The sequence below is a fragment of the Python bivittatus genome, unplaced genomic scaffold (assembly GCF_059951505.1).
Source record: "Python bivittatus isolate LINGU-HERP-01145 unplaced genomic scaffold, Pbiv_v1 ctg000190_np1212, whole genome shotgun sequence".
In the NCBI taxonomy this organism is placed as follows: Eukaryota; Metazoa; Chordata; class Lepidosauria; order Squamata; family Pythonidae; genus Python; species Python bivittatus.
The window spans coordinates 11,858,341-11,877,800 of NW_028277042.1; the positions used below are offsets into that span (position 1 = coordinate 11,858,341).

At 40.5% G+C, this 19,460-nt stretch overlaps 1 protein-coding gene across 6 annotated transcripts in view; it reads left to right on the plus strand.

Moving 5' to 3' along the window:
- ANKRD27 (ankyrin repeat domain 27) overlaps positions 1–19,460 on the plus strand; it is a 42,233-nt gene that overhangs the window by 3,237 nt on the left and 19,536 nt on the right. For all 6 annotated transcript variants that reach the window (XM_088136071.1, XR_015795272.1, XR_015795271.1 and 3 more), the window contains 14 exons: positions 1,630–1,764; positions 2,499–2,609; positions 3,211–3,367; positions 3,906–4,060; positions 4,527–4,586; positions 4,680–4,733; positions 4,820–4,885; positions 5,684–5,760; positions 6,626–6,747; positions 7,826–7,904; positions 9,509–9,641; positions 15,875–15,967; positions 17,447–17,574; positions 17,973–18,055. In XM_088136071.1, coding sequence (XP_087992197.1) covers positions 1,663–1,764; positions 2,499–2,609; positions 3,211–3,367; positions 3,906–4,060; positions 4,527–4,586; positions 4,680–4,733; positions 4,820–4,885; positions 5,684–5,760; positions 6,626–6,747; positions 7,826–7,904; positions 9,509–9,641; positions 15,875–15,967; positions 17,447–17,574; positions 17,973–18,055 — 1,420 coding nt within the window. In that variant the 5' untranslated portion in view covers positions 1,630–1,662. Of the gene's footprint in view, positions 1–1,629; positions 1,765–2,498; positions 2,610–3,210; positions 3,368–3,905; positions 4,061–4,526; positions 4,587–4,679; positions 4,734–4,819; positions 4,886–5,683; positions 5,761–6,625; positions 6,748–7,825; positions 7,905–9,508; positions 9,642–15,874; positions 15,968–17,446; positions 17,575–17,972; positions 18,056–19,460 lie in introns of those variants that run through there.

Genomic DNA, 19,460 nt, shown 5'->3' on the forward strand with positions numbered 1-19,460 from the left:
GACTACAACTCCCAGAATTCCCCAGCCAGCTGGCTGGGGAATTCTGGGAGTTGTAGTCCACACACCTTCAAGCTGCCAAGGTTGAGAAACACTGATTTAGATACATAATGCTGCAGTGGTGAAAAGGATGAATTCTTTGTGGGTTTTATCTTCCTTGGTCACTGTGAGAATGTTCTGCTCAACAGAGGAAAAAATAGGTCATGCTTTACGTGTGGCATTGTTGTAGCAATGTCAGAAGTTTGAAATAAATCCTGTTTGGCTGCTGTACATTACTAAACCTGTTCGTGATGGCAATTATGCCAGAACAGTTGATTGTAAATAAACCTGCTTTGCCGGTGACGCTTTGTGAAACTCTCTTCATGAAGAATTGGAGCGTGTGATGAAAACCAGCATGCGACCAAGAACATTTTGTGATATTGTCCTTCTGATGCTGTAAATCTTCAAAGTGCTTGCGATCATATATGTTTGCCATGCCATGCTCGTTGTGTGTAGAAAGCTCATAGAATAGAAGGTTAAACTATTTTTCCCATGTATCGCAAGGACACACAACATTTGTTAGGCCAAGGACTGTTTGAGAGCTGTTATGTTAGTGCGGTGAAGCTTGTACTCTAACAAGGAGATGGGTATAAGGCAAAGAAACAGTTGGGACCGAGATAAATACAACATTGATATTGATGTAATTTATGTTTGCTTGTACAGTATTTACTTAATATAGTCTAATAATGATCACTATAAGTACCCAACATATAGTTTCCCTTCCAGTCATTAAAATTACAATTCTATAACAATTTTTGGAGGGGCTCTGAAAGCCATGTTTGGAGGTCAGGTTCTGCATCCTTGGCTTAGTCCAATTCTGGTTTTCTCTAGATGTTTTAGACTACAGTTCCCATTATCTCCAGCTAGCAAAAGCATTGCCCAAGGATAGCTGAGATGACTGAAACCAGTCCAATAGATTTGGAGAATGTGAAGCTGGAGAACCCAGAACCAAAGTCTATCTCATGAAAGGAAGAGAAAATGATTCCTGATCCAGAAAATTTTTCTTGTAACAGGAAAGATTCTACAGCAAACTGTATAGCCCTATGCTATTGGAGCAAATGCCACATTTCAAATAATTTTCTCTGTAGCAGTGTAGGTATGCCACTGAGCAGTATGCCACTGAGCAGTAACGATACAATCCTCAAAGAGATTACTCTTGAAATAGGAGGCAGCCCCTAGAAACTTGGGTAATTAAAAAAAAAAATCTAAGAGTTGGTTGTAAGTTGGGAAACTACCAGACAATTCCAAGTTCTAGAATGGACTGAGAAATTGAAAAAAAAATAAATCTCAGAAGTAGGGCAGTAGCAAATCATTTCTGTATTATCCAAGAAACCTACATGAATGTGACTGTACTGTCACTTGCAATTGAGCAACTGAATTTGCTTCAAGGAAGTCATATCTACCTCCTACGAACAACCTGCTATAGCAGATTAAAGGTAGATACTGTATAATGCAGTACTAGAATGAAGCACATGAGACTTCTTAGATAATTGTAAATTAATATTGTAGTAACTATTTTCTTTGATTAAATACGTTGCTGCAAATTTGACTCTTTTCTTGGGGTGGGTGTTATGGAATAATTTTACTTTACAGAAAGCTGCTGGACTGGATACTTTAGAGGCCCCTATGGCTGTGTATGATGAAGACCTCTTGAGGAACCCTTTCTATTTGGCCATGCAGAAACGACGTCCTGATCTCTGCCGGAAAGTTGCAGAACTCCATGGAACTGTAAGTAAATTGTGATGGTTCCTAATATTCTCCTCTAGAGGGACCAAGAGTGAGCATAGGGTTCATCTAGGGCAGTGTTTCTCAACCTTAGCAACCTTAAGATGTGTGGACTTCAACTCCCAGAATTCCCAGCCAGCATGGAGACTGATCTAGGGACAAGCTTATTTAAAACAGTTATGTACAAATGTCAAAAGGGTACTGGGTCTGATTCTCCATGGTGAAAGTACTGGGCATGCAGCTACTACATGTAATTGAGGTATCACAAAAAGGGGTGTTGAACATCGCTTCTATGATGGGAATAATTTGAGAAGTTTCTTTAGCAGCTCACTTATGCAACAACTAAACGGTATAAGATTAATTCAGTACAGTATAATCTGAAATTGTTTTTCAACCTTGGCAACTTTTAAGATGCGTGGACCTCAACTCCCGGAATTCCCCAGCCAACTCGCCATTCTGGGAGTTGACGTCCACACATCTTAAAAGTTGTCAAGGTTGAAAAACACTGATCTAAAAGATTCTATTCCTTAGTGCTCTTGTGTTTAGTTCACCTTGGAGAACATGAAACTCAACCTTTTGATGAAATTGGAGATAAAGTAGATAAGTAGGTACTAGCCCTGCTTGTTTTTCATAGTTTGATTTCTAATACTGTACTGTGGTTAGCAAAAATGTGATGGGATTTGGGATCCAGCTTGGTATATAGTATATACACTGATCCCCTGTAACTCTTTTTCTAGATACTGGTACCTTGTAAAGGCAGCCTTTCCAACAGTGTCATTTCAGCTTGCCAGTTCGACTCTTACGTTCTCAAAGCAGCAGACAACAACTTTCACACTTTGAATGGAAAGGTACAGGCAGTATAAATAATGGGGGCCAGTCCAGATTTGGATTAACAGTGTTTCTGTAGTCTCATGTCGAATAAATGGGCTGTAAACAAATTCAGCTGTAATGCTCAGAGAAATGTGATAAATTAGTAAGATTCTACTGCAGAGGTTATCTTAATCTGTTCAGGCTGCAGGCTTCATTAATCTGTTTGTGTGCGGACGTGGTTGTGTGCAAGGATGGTAAAATCCTGATTGCCAGGGCTAACGTATTTGAGCTGCAAAATTCTGGAGGTCCATGAGATGGCAGAAATGCATGTTTTGCTGCATGTAGCGTCTCTCTGAATAATTGCAGACCAGGTATGATAGCCATAGTGATTTCAATCTTCTTAACCAAAATCTAATGAGATTTTAGCTTTTTTTCCCCTTTCCTCATAAGAGTAGATGATCTTATGGGATTTGGCTATTTTTAAATCTTAATTTAATTTTGGACATTTATAGATACTGTTCAGGGAATATTGTTGATGCCTGGGAGCCTACAGGTCCTGTGTTGCTTATGGTGGTGGTCCTACTGTTCGCCCTGTTCTGTTTTTGAGTTTTTCCTTTGTTTCTCTCTTTCCCCATTTAGGAAATCTTTATACAAGGAAACATGATCATCCTTGGGGGCGAATTTAACCAGCATTGCTCAATACCTATTCTCTTTGAGGAAACGTTTTATAATGACAGGGAAGAGAGCTTTAACATCCTTTGTATAGCTCATCCTCTAGAGAAAAATGAAAGTAAAGGTAAAGATTATTGTTTTTCTCAGTATTGACAATAGATGCTTGGTTAGTTTTTGAACTGCTGATCTCTGCATGAGTAAACTGCTTTTTTAGCTTGACAGGGAATAATGAAAATGTTTAATGAATCTGCAGGAGTGAAGCTTAAAGCCTCTTTGCACACTTGTGAGAAACAATTTATTTGCAGCTAGGTTCACCCGTTGCATTAGACCATAATATGGTTTCTTCTGCTTGGCATCTTGTATGAACCCAGTCGTCATGCTTTCTAAATGTTGTCTGTGGTGCTGTGGAAATCCAGCTAAGTGTGGCTTAATCAACAAATCATGTTTAAGCAAACCATGACTTTGTATAATGTGTGAACAGGTCATGAGGCAAGTGGGAAGGACTTTCCCGACTCCAGGAAGGAGTTTGGCAGTAGAACCATCCTAGTTTCTTAGCCCTTCTTGTATGTCTGCCTCTGTAAATGCCTCTGTGTGAATTGACCTCAGATTCTTGGAGGAACCAGGGATGTTTCTGTCCGCTGACAAGTGCCTTCCCATTTCAGAACCGTCCTCAACGGCATCCCACTGTTACTCCTTGAAAAACATTGAAGATGTGAAAGAATTCTTGGGAAGGCATGCAGAAAAATTTGATAAAGCTATTGCATCTTTCCACAGGACTTTCAAGGAGCATGACAGGAAAATCCTGCGACACTATATAGTTAGTATTTCCACTTCCAATGGATGTAATGCTTAACTGCATATGACAAGTGCTGTCATTAAATTAAAATTTTCCCCAATCTCTTCTGTGGGGAGGAGTCTTGTTGAGATTCTGGCCATGTCATATGCGTGTCACCTAAAGTATGCTGCTTGATTCAGAAACGAATTAGTCATATGCTGGCTTGTGTAAATAGAATGATACACTAAGACATTTGAGAACTGTTTTAATTGGGGTGCAGCTTTAGGTATTGCCCTCTCATTTATTGCCCCAATATTTCATATTTGAGAGTGCCTCGGATGTATTACTGAATAATGTGCCTAGCAGCAACATTCTTTAACGACTGTCCTCCCACTCTACTTAATTAATCAAATGAAATTTGCCTGGTATTTTTAAATGCTTGACTATTTCTGCCCCCACCCCTCCAATTTTCTCAAATGCCTTTAATGTACTTTGTTTTGATCTTAAGGATTCTGTGAACGCCCTCTACACAAAATGCATTCAGCAGTTGCTGAGAGATTCCCACCTTGTGAGTACAGACGGGTGCATGTAAACACATTGCCACCCCTTGGTTAGGGAGCCTGTGTGTTCATTCTGTTCTGTTCTCTCTTTCGTCATTTAGAGAATGCTTGCAAAGCAGGAACTTCAGATGAACCTGATGAAACAAGCTGTGGATGTGAGTATTCTGGGTCGTCGGGGATCTTTGTTCCCGCTTGAGTAAATCTTTGGAACCCCGTCTTTGTTTTTTATCTCTCGGTACAGATGTACATCCATCACTCCCTCTATGATGTCATCTTTAAATACGTGGGGACCATTGAAGCAAGTGAGGTAGGTACCCAAACGTGCCTCAGTTCCTCCAATGCCATAGTTATGTTTTGAAACCCGGGTGTACTTTCCCCACGTGGAATATAAAAAGCATATGGATTGCATCGTTAGGGAGAGTCTTCATGCATCGAACAGACATTCCCTACAAGCTCCATGTGGGATTCTCAGTGCTGTAATTTGGGGGTGAGACCTCTGCATAAGAACGTAGTAAATTAGGGAAGAAAGATCCCTAAATCTGATTTGATGTAAAGCAACTTCCTGGGTCCCATAGCAGCCCCCTCTCTGAAGTCCTAGAATAGTGTTTCTCAACCTCAGCTACTTTAAGATGAGTGGACTTCAACTCCCAGAATTCCCTAGCTGGCTAGGGAATTCTGGGAGTTGAAGTCCAGACATCTTACAGTGGCCAAGGTTGAGAAACAATGCCCTAGAAATTTGAGAATGGGGCATTCCCACAAGAAGGCTGCCATTGTGGGTGTGGCCAAAACATCCATGTGCCAAAAGATTCCTGTCCACTAGCCTTTCTAGCCATTCAGGAATAGTTTTGCCACCTTTTGCTTGGAAGGGGGCATACTTTCAAAGCAGTAGGCTGGAGTCACCGTACCAGTTGTTAGTGATATTAGTGCAAGTTCTGCTGGAGACTAAGGCTTTGGATTATGTTAGCTTCCTTTTATTTTATCTAAAAAATGTAGGTTGAATAGTAGAGTCCCTGGACTTATTGGTGCCCAGGAGTGCCAGGCTGGGAAATTAAGTTCCGTTCAAAGTCTCTTCTGGCAGGACTTAAGTGGTGTGTTCTCTGTTTAGGATGCAGCTTTCAACAAAATTACCCGAAGTTTACAAGACCTGCAGCAGAAGGATCTGGGTATCAAGCCGGAGTTTAGGTGAGTTGCCAGCTATTTTTTTTAAGGGTTTTCCTAGCAGAGTTGAGTTGAGTTTTGTTTTTCCTTGGGCAGAGCCAAGAAAGAATGGATAAACTTGGGAAAATGATGACGCTCCCTGAGTGATTGCCAATTATTCTTGGATCTATTTATTTTCTATTCATTGTGGTAATTTTGTAATTTTAATTGATTTTAACTATTTTGTAAACCGCCCAGAGTCGTTCAACGAGATGGGCGGTGACAAATTCGATATATAAATATATATATATAAATAAAACAGAGGCAGCTCTTTTTCCAAATGTCTTGCTGCTTCAAATAAAGAAGGGAAGGGATCGTGAACTTTTATTAGAGGCTTTCACTGGTTTTAAAATGAGGCCGATTTTAAGGGGCTGTCTAGTACAGTGTTTTTCAGTAGTGCAGTGGGAATAATTTGGGCAGTGGGAATAATTTGAGAATTTCTTTAGCAACTCCTATATGGAACAACTAAAAGACTGTCAGATTAATTCAGTACAGTATAATCTAAAAGTGTTTTTCATCCTTGGCCACTTTAAGATGTGTGGACCTCAACTCCCAGAATTCCATGCTGGGTAGGGAATTCTGGGAGTTGAAGTCCACGCGTCTTAAAGTGGCCAAGGTTGAGAAACCCTGCCTTAGCAGAAGAGCAGCTTAGAAAGGTTCTAGAAGCAGCTAGCCCACCCTTTTTTTTTTTTTTTTTGAACCATTTGGAATCCTAAATTATGTTGGAGGAGTTCTGGTCTGGAGCTTTTGAATGACTTGACCTGGGGATATATGTTTTGAGAACTTACTTCTTTTCATTTTGCCCTGTTGTACGCTAAGCTGTTTTTCCATCTGACTGCATTGTTTTCAGTTTCAACATCCCACGTGCAAAGCGAGAACTGGGACAGCTGAACAAGTGCACCTCTCCACAACAGAAGCTTCTCTGCTTGCGCAAAGTGGTGCAAATCATCATGCAATCTCCAAGTCAAAGAGGTCCGTCACTGGGAGAGGATGTCATTGTTTCAAGAAGTTGCTTCTCTGTGTTCTTGAAAGCGTCCTCCATGAGCTTTTAAATCAGGGTCCAGATTTTACTTTGCATTACTTTGGAAAATGGGAGGCCTAGCATAACCCCTGCATGCAGGTCTCTTTTTCCTGTGTGGAGAAATGCAGTGTAAGAGCTGGAATGAAAAATACAATTCATTTGTAATACTTGAATCCCTGGACTTTGCATTCAAGTCCTCTTAATCCTTAGCACGACAGTGCTGGTTTGAAAAAAATGGGAAGGGCGAAGGAATCTGAATGTTATGCTGATTTCCAGATTACAAGTCTTCAAAAAGCTTGAAATGATACTATTTTAGAAAAACTGACAGGTGTGTAGTTAATGTGTACAGAGTCTTTTACAGTCTTTTATTTTATTTTTATTTATTTACCAAATTTTTCAACCGCCCATCTCCCCCCAATGGGGGAACTCTGGGCAATTCACAACAAACATTAAAAACATAAATATCTATAAATACATAAAACCTTAATTAAAAACATTACTAAAAAGGAGAAGGAGAGTCCAAGAGGATGAAAAATCTGAGGCTGAAGACAGAAGGCCTCTATGGGGCTAGCCATCCCCATGCTTGAGGTATTCCCTCCCCACCCCAGGCCAGGTGGCAGAAGCAGGTCTTCAAAGCCTTACGGAAGGCCAGGAGAGTGGGGGCCAATCACACCTCCGGGGGCAGTTTTATTTCTGTAGAACGCAAGGGTTGGATTCACACATGAGACAGAGTTGTAACGTGTTTGTAGCATTATATGTACAAAGCCTGTCAGTGTCTCTTGTAAGTCGTGGTTTACAGTGTAGCATTGTGGGGGAACGAAGCTCTTGCATCAAGCCATTTCAGAACTGCTGCAAATTATTATTATTAGATTTATAATGAATTTATAATTTATTTAGAATTAGCATTGTCGATCTACAGTCTAGCAAATGTTCTATTCTGACCTGTTGTTAAAGTGCCTAAACAAGGATTAAGATATTATTTCTAAGCTTAAACCGGATGCATCTTTTTCTTCTCTCTCTTCCATTCAGTTAACATGGAGACAATGTGTGCTGATGATCTCCTTTCAGTGTTGCTCTATCTCCTTGTGAAAACCGAAATTCCTAACTGGTATGTAGCCTGCTCTCCACTGTTTCCTGTTCTTCCGCTTGAACAGGATATTACAGCCATACTGCCCAAAATAATACCCTAATCGGCTGAAGTTTTGCAATGTGCCCTACATGGGGCTGTCCTTGAAGGCCACTCAGAAGCTTCAGATGGCACCTCTGCTCCCTAAGTTGCACTGGCTACCGATTTGCTTCTGTGTATAATTCAAGGTGCTGGCTGTGACCTATAAAGCTCTACATGGCATGGGGCCTGGGACCCAGGCGGTGTGCCCTCTCTGTGGCAGCACCTAGTCTCTGGAATGAAATCTCCCCCCTCCCACGATCTGAGTTGCTCCCACCCTGATAGTTCTGGAGGGCCTTAAAAACCTGGCTCTTCTCCCAGGCCCTGGACTAGGGTGGTTGGAGCCCCTCTGAGTTTTATATTGTTGACTGGATTTGCCATTTTATTCTTTATCTTGTCCTTATCCTATTTGTTTTTGTTGGCTTTATCTTTTTGAATCGTATGGTATTTTATTCACTTTTTCATATTACGAGCCACCCAGAGTCATTCTGGAGTTGGATGGCACCTCAACTGAGTAAATTAAATTAATTCCTCTGATATGCCCACTGTAATCGTCTCATTCAAATGCACCAATTTGTTTCTTCTCTCTTTAAACTAGGCTCGTTAGCTACTAGCCAGCCCCATTAATCCCCACCCCCCCCACCCTTAATCTCAGAGCATGGAAATTCTGGATCATGCCTCTTCTCCAACCTGATATCCTTCCGATGTGTTGAATTGCAACTCTCAAAACCCCAAGCCTCTGTGTTGCATAGTTAGTTTAGGCTCTACATGGGAGCTTAAGAATATCGTGCCTTTTATTTAAATTATTTTCCCGTTGAGTGAGGATCACAACACTTTGGTGTAACTGGGCATTTTCCAGGTGGTGGCCATACTGAAGCCTGGTATAGCCCAGGTCAGATGAATATCATCTGAATACTGAACATATTTTTTGATCCTTTGGAGCATCAGCACTCCTCAGGCTCAAAACATCATGTATTTTTGACTACCGACTTTGAAGTGTGTGTAGGATGTTATCCTCTGTTATGAAATAGACCTTGACCATTATTTGGCTTGATATGCAAATAGAAACTAAACATCTGCTGCTTAACTGCTGTATTTCCATGGATTACATGGATTATGTGCATTAGAAATACATTCATGTTCTTGAATGTCAGTTATAGCGTGATGCTGATTTTTAATTCTTTGTGTCTTGACTGTCAAAAACCAAGGGTTAAAAGCTCACACATTTTTGTAAGTGTGCACCACCACACAATAAGCTTGGGACAGGCTTTGTGCCATGTGTGAAGGTATATTCAATTTGTCCTGGATCACTATGATAATCAGGATGACTATGAGCCTTATGAAACAGAAAGAACTGTCTGGTTCCTGCCTTGCAAGGAGTAAGCTCAGAACTCACCTGAGTCGAAATGTAACCTTTGTTCATAATTGAAGACTCCAGCAGAATTAAAAACAAGCATCAGAAAATACATAGATGGAAATAGGGTCCAGTTGCACAAATCGGTTTTTGCTTCCTGACATCTGCTTACGTAGTTTTATTCCCCGTCTAGGATGGCAAATTTGAGCTACATCAAAAACTTCAGATTTTGCAGCTCAGCCAAGGATGAGCTGGGATATTGCTTGACCTCAGTTGAGGCTGCGGTAGAATATATCCGTCAAGGAAACCTCTCTGACAGGACACCGGTAAGTCCCTGTAATGCGGTATATCCTGTCCCAGCATGAAAATCTCTCTAATAGCGTCCCCGCTTTTGTAGGCCTGCAGGATTCTGGCCACCTTGTAACAGGAGCCCTTTCTGGAGAGCTTGTCAAAGCTGTTCCTTATCCTGTGTACGCTGCTCAAGCATTTCAGTAACCGAAGCCTTAGGCTGCTGAAATATAAAGGCTGGCGAAAAGACCCACCTTTAATCTTGTGCATACAAGAAGCATGAAGGGCAAACCCAAAGTGAAGATCCCAAGCTGCAGGAAATATGCGCCTGTGCAATTTCATGCATTTCACTTGTAGATGCAGGCTTTAATTTATTTAGCGCAAATCCTGTCCTAAGACAGGAGTGTGTTTTTATTATTATTTTTGCATGGCATACCAGCAGATGGGATCAAGACAATACATTTTGATTGAGTAAATTGAATCAAACTTAATTTGAACGCGTTGGGGTGGTTATCTGCCCCTGTATTTAATAAGTCTCTCACCTTCTGTTAACTAAAAATTAGCATATGTCAACAGCTTTTGGAGGGCCTCTCAGAGCTGCACTTAAAAGCACCATTGATTTAGGATTACAGTAGTTGGCACAAGCCTATTTTAGACTTAAAAACAAAGACACCTTTGGATTTCAGCATTCTGGGCTTAGTCAAATCATTTAAAGCCACGCTGATACATTAAGTGGAATATATTCCAACTGTGTTATATTCTGAGCTGAGTGAGAGATTATAGGGCTAAATCAACAACCTTTGTGTGTTAAGACATACAGCCAAGTTACAGTGATTGCACAGTTTCCGTCAGCAATAAATTGTTGGCTTGTAGAATGTGTTGTCGCATGTGAGTGAAATCACAGCAGATATGTCAAGAGATTTTTTTTTTAAAAGCACTAATGCTTTGAAGGCACTCTGAAGGTGGTTTTAAAAACCTGATGAATGGAGAACTGCCTGATGGCAATTCAAGCTATTTTCTGGAATGAATGTAGAGGCAGCTGGCAGATTTTAACCATGGTAATAGTTCATTTTGATCTTCAAAGTGCTGCTGGAGGCTTTATTGGGTCAACCTGCCTTTTCTTTCCATTTATGCCATCTAATAAAAATCTACCAGCTTCGGATGCTCTGCATGTAAGTTGAGAAGTGGGAAGCATCAGCAGAACATGCTGGAAGTGCCAGGGATCTCTTTCACTTTGGTTTAAGGCATAGTGGGGTTTGCTCGGTTTTGCCCTAGTATGGAATGTGAGCAACGGCTGTAAATGACCTGCCAGTATTCCTTTTGTGGCTGGAAATATTCTTCCAGCCACAAAATCATCTTCTTTTCCTTCTCCATATTTTTAGGATTTGGGGGGTGTTTACAGAACAAAACACATGGCTTAAATCTTGTGGAGGCCTAAGGCACCTTTCAGTACTCCTGAAATGTCCACCCCAAAGGAACTCTGGACCTGCCTACTGTTATTGCTTATATCTTGCCCCCAAATTGGTGTAACCCCCAAGCCAGTTGGCGTGGTGCCCTTCTAACTTAGAATGCCTGGTTAACCTAATCACTCTGAATACAGAATGCTAGATAATTTAGCATTATGGAGTTTAAGCTAGTGTTGAATTTTCCAAGACATGAAATGATGGGTCTCTAAGCGTCTCTTACAGGGGTTGAAAATATATATTTTCTCTGAGAATCCTGCCCCAAATCTTCTGGTCTGGGGTGGGGAGTCTGCAGCCTGCTAGAGAAAGTTGAGCTACAGCTCCCAGCATGACCACCAGCAAGTCATGTTGGACGTTGCAGTTTGTCAACTTTTGGAGGGCCGCAGGTTCCTTGCTTCTGCTTTAGACCGTACAGTTACCACAAAGTTGATGACGAGAGAAACTTCCAAAACTTTAGGTGCTCCTGATCTGAATCGAAGCTGGAGAATGTGGACATGGTACCTGAATGAAAGCTGCGTCTGTGAGCCAACTACAAAGAATGGAATTTAGGTGTTTAATGGCTTGGTCTGGATCTCTTGATGCCGAAGGCCTGGGGCTCCTTTCCGGCAAACGCTTCACTCCTCTGCTGCACTTTGAATCACTTTTGCAAAGTACTTTCACTTTGCTTCTTGGTAGGATACCTTCTCAAGCAAACTTGTGCCACTTGGCTTTTCCTTTCTAAAATGGCAGAGGTGGCCTGCAAGGGTTGCTTGTTAGATCTCAGAGCCATGTTAGATTAAAAAAAAAAAAAAAAGGAAGGTGTGTGGAACAGAATAAATGGTTGCACTTCTCAGTATTTTGCCTGAAGATGATTTGAAGATTGTTCATAACTTGTTACTCTAACGTCTGAAGAAATTTAAGGCAAAAATGTGGGGACGATGGAAACGTTTGCTGTCTTCTGTAAAATAAAATGTATTGATGAATTTGAGAATGTGTGCAGTTCTTTAAAGTAAAACTACTTTAAATGACTCAATAAAAGATGCCCAGTTTCCCAGTACTTAATTGTTTAAAAATTTTCCTGGTACTTTTGCTGAAATGCAGCTGTCTGCCCCTTAATTTTTAAAACTTGTTATTTCAGATGTTTGCAGATCATTTATTTGCAAGGCAAATCATGAATGGTTGTATGTATGTTTCTTTGCAGAAGATTTGGATTGCTCAGTTAAGAATTGCAGTGTGTCAGCTCCATGAGTTTCATGTTTCAACCTTTTTGGCCTAACTTGCATTTAAATCCCTGATGCTGTGCTTACATGACAGATTTACTCATGGTTAACTGAACTGTAGCTTACTCAACCTATCTGCTATACAGATTAAGAAGTAAGGAAAATGTTTGGTAAGATATATGCTGGGATCTTGAGGTGCTGGTTCCCCCCTTTACTGCTTGAAAATAGCTTATATCTCATGGTGAGGGGCCAGATTGAGATATATTCTTTGCTAAGTCATTGGGGCTTAATCTGGAAGGGATACCAGAACTGGATTGGGGTAGTATAAAAAGGGAAAATCAGTACAGGTAGTCCTCATTTACTGACCACAATTGGGACTGGCAACTCAGTTGTTAAATGAAGCAGTTGCTAAGTGAAACCAACTGTGCTTATGATCTGAATTCAGCTTTCCTTTGCTTTACAGACCTGCAAAGGTCGTAAATGCAAGGACTGGTTGCAGAGTTACTTTTTCATCACTGTCATAACTGTGGTCGCTAAATGAGGCAGTCGCAAAATGAGGACTCCCTGTAATATGCTTCATCAACCTGAATTGGCTTGCTGATGCTGTCCAGTTCCCAGCTGGCACTGCAATCAGTCTTGATTCAGTCTGCAATTCTTTCATGAGAATGGAAGGGGGAAAAAAACAGGGATATCATACAGCCTTCTCCAGCCAAGCATGCTCTAATTCAATTAGACTTCAATTCCCCATGGGCTGGGCTGTCAGGATCTATTGAGAGTTGAAGTTAATGACACCTACTAGAAGGACCAAGTTTCCCATCCCTGGCTCCTGTGTTTTGTTGACCATACACCCAAGGATTTGTGGAATGGCTAGCTGAAATACCAGAGGGCACCACGTTGCCTATTCCAATCTGAAATGCGGGTTGGAAGCCTTCAGCAGTTTTGAGAGCATCTATAACAACACTGGCTAGGTTGACATGTGCTGAGCAAAAGCATTTCATTTGCATTTAGCTTAGTGTAAATCAAATCAAATCTTTATTATGATCATAGACCAGCATATTAGCATAGTGTAAAGATAAACTCTGTCATCAGAATATGGTTGATTATAAAATATGTGTTGAGCCTTGAATAAACCACAGTTGCCAAGTTCATACTTTATGAAATACTGTGGTTTGGAAACCATCATTTGTAAGTTCACACATGACATACCAACCTAAAACCCAAGTGTATCACAGCTTTGTCTGATATAAATTTAGTTATTTCTTCTCTCTAACATGAAGAGGACTTTCAATCCCTCAGCATCATTTGATGAGTTCTCCAGCCCTGTTATTGCTTCCTTTCTCTTACCCAAGATGTCACTTCACAGTTGACCCTTTACATTCTACCTTCCCAGAAGAGAATTATTCAACATGATTGACCAAACAAATAAAAACCAACTTCATAATAAAATGAGAGCATTAAAACTGTATTAGCAATAGTAAGGAAGTGGGTTTGAGTTAGAACCAGATGTCCCCTTTATTCCTTCTTTTTGATTCTTTTTATTTTGTTCCTTCGAGTTAGTTTTGACTCTTGGTGACTGCCTGGACAAGTCCCTGCAGTTTTCTTGGCAAGGGTTTTTGGAAGTGCTTTGCTGTTGTCTCCTTCCTGGGGCTGAGACAGAGTGACTGGCCCAAGGTCGCCCAGCTGGCTTTGTTCCTTTTGGCTGACCTTTGTTTTCAAACTAGTCACACATTCATATCAGTGGTAAAAAGCTGCCTTCTGCCAGTCATCTTCCTTGTCCATCTAACTCCAGTCGGTCCTCTTGATTGCTGGCAGTCTTGCAAAAACTGGATTTACACATGATGCTACCTAAAGTTCTTTGCAGTTGGGTTTGGAGTTGCTGTGGAAAACAAAATTCTGTTCTACCATTGCTATTGCCATTCCTCTATTGAATTACACTTTTTTTGTTCTCTGTGGTATAGTTCACACAAGCTAAACCACAGCTTGTTTAAGACTGATTTCTTAAGACCATAATTAGCTTGATTTTGTATAGCATGCTATGCTGCAAACCTTAGTTCATGATGGCTGGGTTCACAGATCTTGCTAATGTGAAACCAGTTAGTGCATAACATGGTTTGTAAACCCTGTCTATATTTCACTGACCTGAATCTGCTTCTCTCTGGCTTTGAAGCCAGAATCGCGTGGTGGGTGAAGCTCATCAGACACAAAGAACCAATTGTTGTGTTGGTACAGTTTTGGCTTTGTAATGGCACCAGAACCAATGCAACAAGCAGTGTCAGTATTAATAAATCTTGATATTTACAATTAGTTTGTCAGGGCGCTCTCCATTGAAATATGCTTATAAAGGATAGAGCGCAGTCTGATTTCACCTCATTTCTGCTATAACACTGGGAGTTTGTGCATACGTGTGCTTCTTCAAGACGATAAATCCATGTCAAACAGCTGTACCACTTTCTATTTTCCATAATAAACGATGTGAACATATCTGAATAAAAACTCCATTGTAAGAGGACTCTTAAATGAGAACATTTGATTACCGTTCCTGTCTGTAAATTGTTAATGTTGATACAACTCCCAGCCCAGTAGAAGAGAATATATATAGTTCAGGGTTGAGCTATGGTGGCCTTGGTGCTTTCTGAAGTTGGTTATTCACTTGCAGACATTTCATTACCTAACTAGGTAACATCATCAGTGCTGATGATTAGGCTGATGATCAGGCACTGATGATGTCACCTAGTCGGGTAGTGAATTGTCTGCAAGCAACCAACCAACCTCAGAGAGCACCAAGAACTCCACAACTCTCAACTTTGGCCACAAACAAATCCTTACTGATACGAGATTAGAAATGGTGCAAGGAGGGCTGTGTTCCATCAGACTGGCTCTCAAGTGGGTTTCTGCCATGTACAAATGCTGCTCTAACTCTTAATGTTATAATAAAATTGGGGACAATAAAGTGTAGCAGTTAAGGTGTTGGACTAGGAGCAGGAGGCCCTGGTATTAGTCTCTCGCAGAAACTGACCTCCCAGAGTTGCTGTTGCTGAGACAAATAGAAGGGGCCCCTTATGTATGCCACCTTGAGCTGCTCTGAAAAAGGCAGGATATACGTCGAATGCATAACTTAGTTGATAAAAGAACAGAAGTTTTCTTGGATGACATTGTGGTTCTCCTGTTGTGATTTTAATTTTCTTAACGTTCACTTTCTTTTTAGGATTCTACGTGTGTGCTTTTGGTTGAAAGATGGAATTGATTCTGTTCACTAGTTACATTAAAATGTTGAAAAACCATCCTTTGGTGCAATAAAATTGATAGTGTTAAATTTTGAGAGTCGGGAAAATGGAAATGGAATTCATCAGGTTAACCCAGCGTTTCTCAACCTTAGCAAATTTAAGATGTGTGGACTTCAACTCCCAGAATTCCCCAGCCAGCCATGCTGGCTGGGGAATTCTGGGAGTTGAAGTCCACACATCTTAAAGTTGCTGAGGTTGAGAAACACTGGGTTAAAGGAATCTGATGTTGTCTGTTAAACCAGAGGGGGAAAAAGACAGTTGCAAATACTTGTTGTCAGTTAAATATTTCTCGTTCATATATTCTTTCTCTCTTTTCCTTTTGTAGGGATCTGAAGGATTTAGTGAGAAGCTGTTCTTAAGACAGAGAATGAATTTGCTCTCCCACATGTCCACCACCCCGATAGACTGCTTATTTAAGGTTTGGATTGCATAGCTATTGGATTAGCTCACAAGTATTAGCAAAATATTATCCTTTCTAATGCAACCTGTTGAAGGACTGTCTCCACTGTTCTCTGTGGCCTAAAATTGGGTGTTTTAGAATTGATGAAAGTATGGCACGTATCTTTCCTGTGACACTTTTATTGGCTATTTAAATTACTAATACAATTATGGATGCTTTAATCCGAGTAGCATCAATGTTGGTGAAATATGGTTTTATTCATGATAATATTCTATTTATTTTCTAAGCAGGACACGTGTGATTCCTCCCTCCATTTAATCATCTGCCATGGGGGAGATGAGGCTGGGGGAGGCTTTTCTAGGAGTGATCTCTGTGGGCACATCCTTAAAGCTCCTTTTTTAGTCAAATATTTAAACTTTAATGCGTTGAGAGTTTGTTTGGACCAGAATATGTCTTCTCCTTGCTGGCACAGAGAAGCTGCTGAATCAGTTTGATGTTACCATTTTATTGCTGTTGAAGTTGTATATAGGATTTTTAAATGTACTTTTTAAAAAATATCTGCCCCTTTGAGAATTCTTGTAAATGGAGAGATGGAAACTACATTTTCAAATGAAGTTATACGATCCTAAGAAAGGGTTTGGTTAACCCGTTCTGGCCTAATAAAATTGTGTTAGATAACACAAAGATTTTTTATCAGGGAACATCAGTATTGTTTGGACTCTACTTCTCTCTTGTTATTGACTTACGTTAAATGGTGTCATTTTTACATTTTTAAAATTGCGTGTCGAAATTTATCTTGAAGAGCTAAGTTTGTAATCTCACATCTGCCTTTCCCTACCTGGTGTCTTCCAGGTACATTGGAACCACAGCTCCAATTGTTCTTAATCAGTATGACAATTGGAGAAAATGGTTTATCCCTGTTCAGCTTGAATAAGGCATGCTGACCTTGGTCGGACTTGAGCAGACCCTCACTGGTTTTTATGGTTTAGTTAAAGTAGTCACAGTTAACATGCTCATTTAGGAGTAATTGCATATCTAAAACTGCATTGGCATACAGATCCAAGGAAGGCCGCTACTGTGCATTCCCCATTGGTTCATAGGAATGCCTGTCCCTGGTCTGTTTGGGTGCAATTAGGTACTTATGAGTTTCCTTTCTGAAGCTGTTTGGAAGCTGTCATTCCTCTTGTATGTGTGCTTCAGAGCTTATCCTGCTTTTATTTGCACCGATTTTGCTTTTCCAAAGCATATGATTTCTTTTCATAGCTTCTGATGGCCAGTTTACTATACACGGTCAGATACTGGAATTATTGTCAGAGATGGCAGACAATAAACCAGTGACTTTTGATGGAAACACAGACCCTTCTACCATTTGCTGTGATGTGAGAACCGACCCCGAGCCCTTCTCGTTGTTCTTCAAGGACTTACTCCTCCATCAGGTCTCTTGTCTGCTTGGGTTTTGAACCTGCCCAGATGTGTCTTTCTCATTGTTCTTTGCAGCATGTTGCTTCGGGCAACCAAGAAGAAGTAGAACGCTTATTGAGCCAAGGAGATAGTGATAAGGATACAGTGCAAAACATGTGCCATCCGCTCTGCTTTTGTGACAAATGTGAGAAGCTAGTTTCTGGGTAAGAGTCATTTTTTTCCAAGGGCTATCCCAAATGATTCAGAGTGAAAGTGAAGACACTTGATTCTGTCTATAGTGGCTCGATTCAGATATAATACCAGATTATGGTCTGCGTATGCATAAGGGTTATGCATGCATTCATTCAGTCATCTTTCCATGGCTCAGTAAGGTAGGTCAGTATCATTGTTAATGCCATTTTTTAGGAGGAAAGGATTGAAGCTGACAGAAGAGTTGCTAGCTAGCTCAGAGTAGGGCAGAATTTTAATAGGTGGCCTTGTAACCACTGCACCACAACAGGGTCCCTATTACAGCACTTTTTGTGGACAGAAAAAGCTGTGAAGATATTAAAATAGGTGCATTCTGCTTAAGTTTGATCATGTCTTTTATTATTGCTTTAAGGAAGCTGAATGATCCTTCCATCGTTACTCCATTTTCTAGAGATGACCAGGGTTTTACTCCACTACATGTAGCTGCTATTTATGGTGAGCACCCCATTTTTTTTTTTTCATTTTTCAAATGTTGTAGGGTGGCCTTCCCCAGTATAGCACAATCCTTTAGCTCTCTTAGTTGGGTGTTTTGAAGGTTGCAAACCCTTTAGGGCAAGGAGGCTAGCGAAGTCCAGTCTGCGTGTTTTGCTCTACACAGTGTTTCTCAACCTTGGCAACTTTAAGATGTGTGGACTTCAACTCCCAGAACTCCCTAGCCAGCCATGCTGGCTGGGGAATTCTGGGAGTTGAAGACCACACATCTTAAAGTTGCCAAGGTTGAGAAACACTGCTCTGCACTGTTTGAAAAATTATTTTTATCTGGTGACTTTTGTTGTTCTTTTTACTGCTATTATATGTTTGGTTTTGCTTTATATTTGGTTAACCACCCTGAGTTATTAGATGAAGATGGGCAGCCATATACATTTGCAAAATAAATAAAGAAAAGAAAAAGAAGTAGGGATCCAAAAGAATTCTTCCATTAATTTTGCTGGAAATGAATTGGGATATTCTACTACCATTTGGGGGCAAATACCAAGTCCACTTGTATTTCACTTTCTCCAATAAAAATAGGCACACTGTCTCTGACAAATATTAAAAAAAAACCCCTAAGTTTTATTTAAAAATTAATAAAATTTCTGTGTAAACAACAGGAGTGACATACAAAAAGTGAATTTAGAACAGGAGAATTTGTATTTTGAAAGCCTGCATCAGAGAAACGTTTATGTCAAAGGAAAAATATTCAGGATCATTTGTGTTTAAAAAAAGATGAAGCAGTTTACATTAAGAGCTAGGAAAATTAAAGGAGGATATTGAAAAAGCCCTAAATTATGAAATACTGTAGTGGCAAGTGGGTTATGCAGCTGGAATGAACAGGAATGGTGGGAGTTCTAGCGCAGCAACCTTAGAAAGGCCGCAGGTTGCCCACTGATGTAGCTGAAAATTTGCAAGATAGGAGTTTTTCTTTTAATTGTAGGCTCTGATTATTTTGGTTATTCCAGGGGGAAATAGATAATCTTGGGTCCCAGCTTGTCAGGGGACATGTTTTAAAACCCTTTTGGCTCCTCCAATTTCTTGACCTGCCTTGAGGAGGTGTGAGCATTGTCCTAAAAGCCTGCTTCGGTCTTCTTGGCAATATCAAGTCATTCACTGCAGCATCCGTCAGCTGTTTGTAGGACTTGAACATTTGCAGGCAAGTTCTTTATTTGGTAGTGCTGGGGTTGCTCAGTTAGTTTGCCCCCATGTTCCTAAGTAAAGGATGCCCTTTGCTGCACGTCTTCAATTGGTGTTCATTTCTGACCCTCAGGAATAAGTTAACTTCATCCATTATTGCTGGAAATTCTCTTGCTTGGCTCTGAACTTGCCCACGAGTTATTGCACAGCTTGCACAGGAAGGATAAGA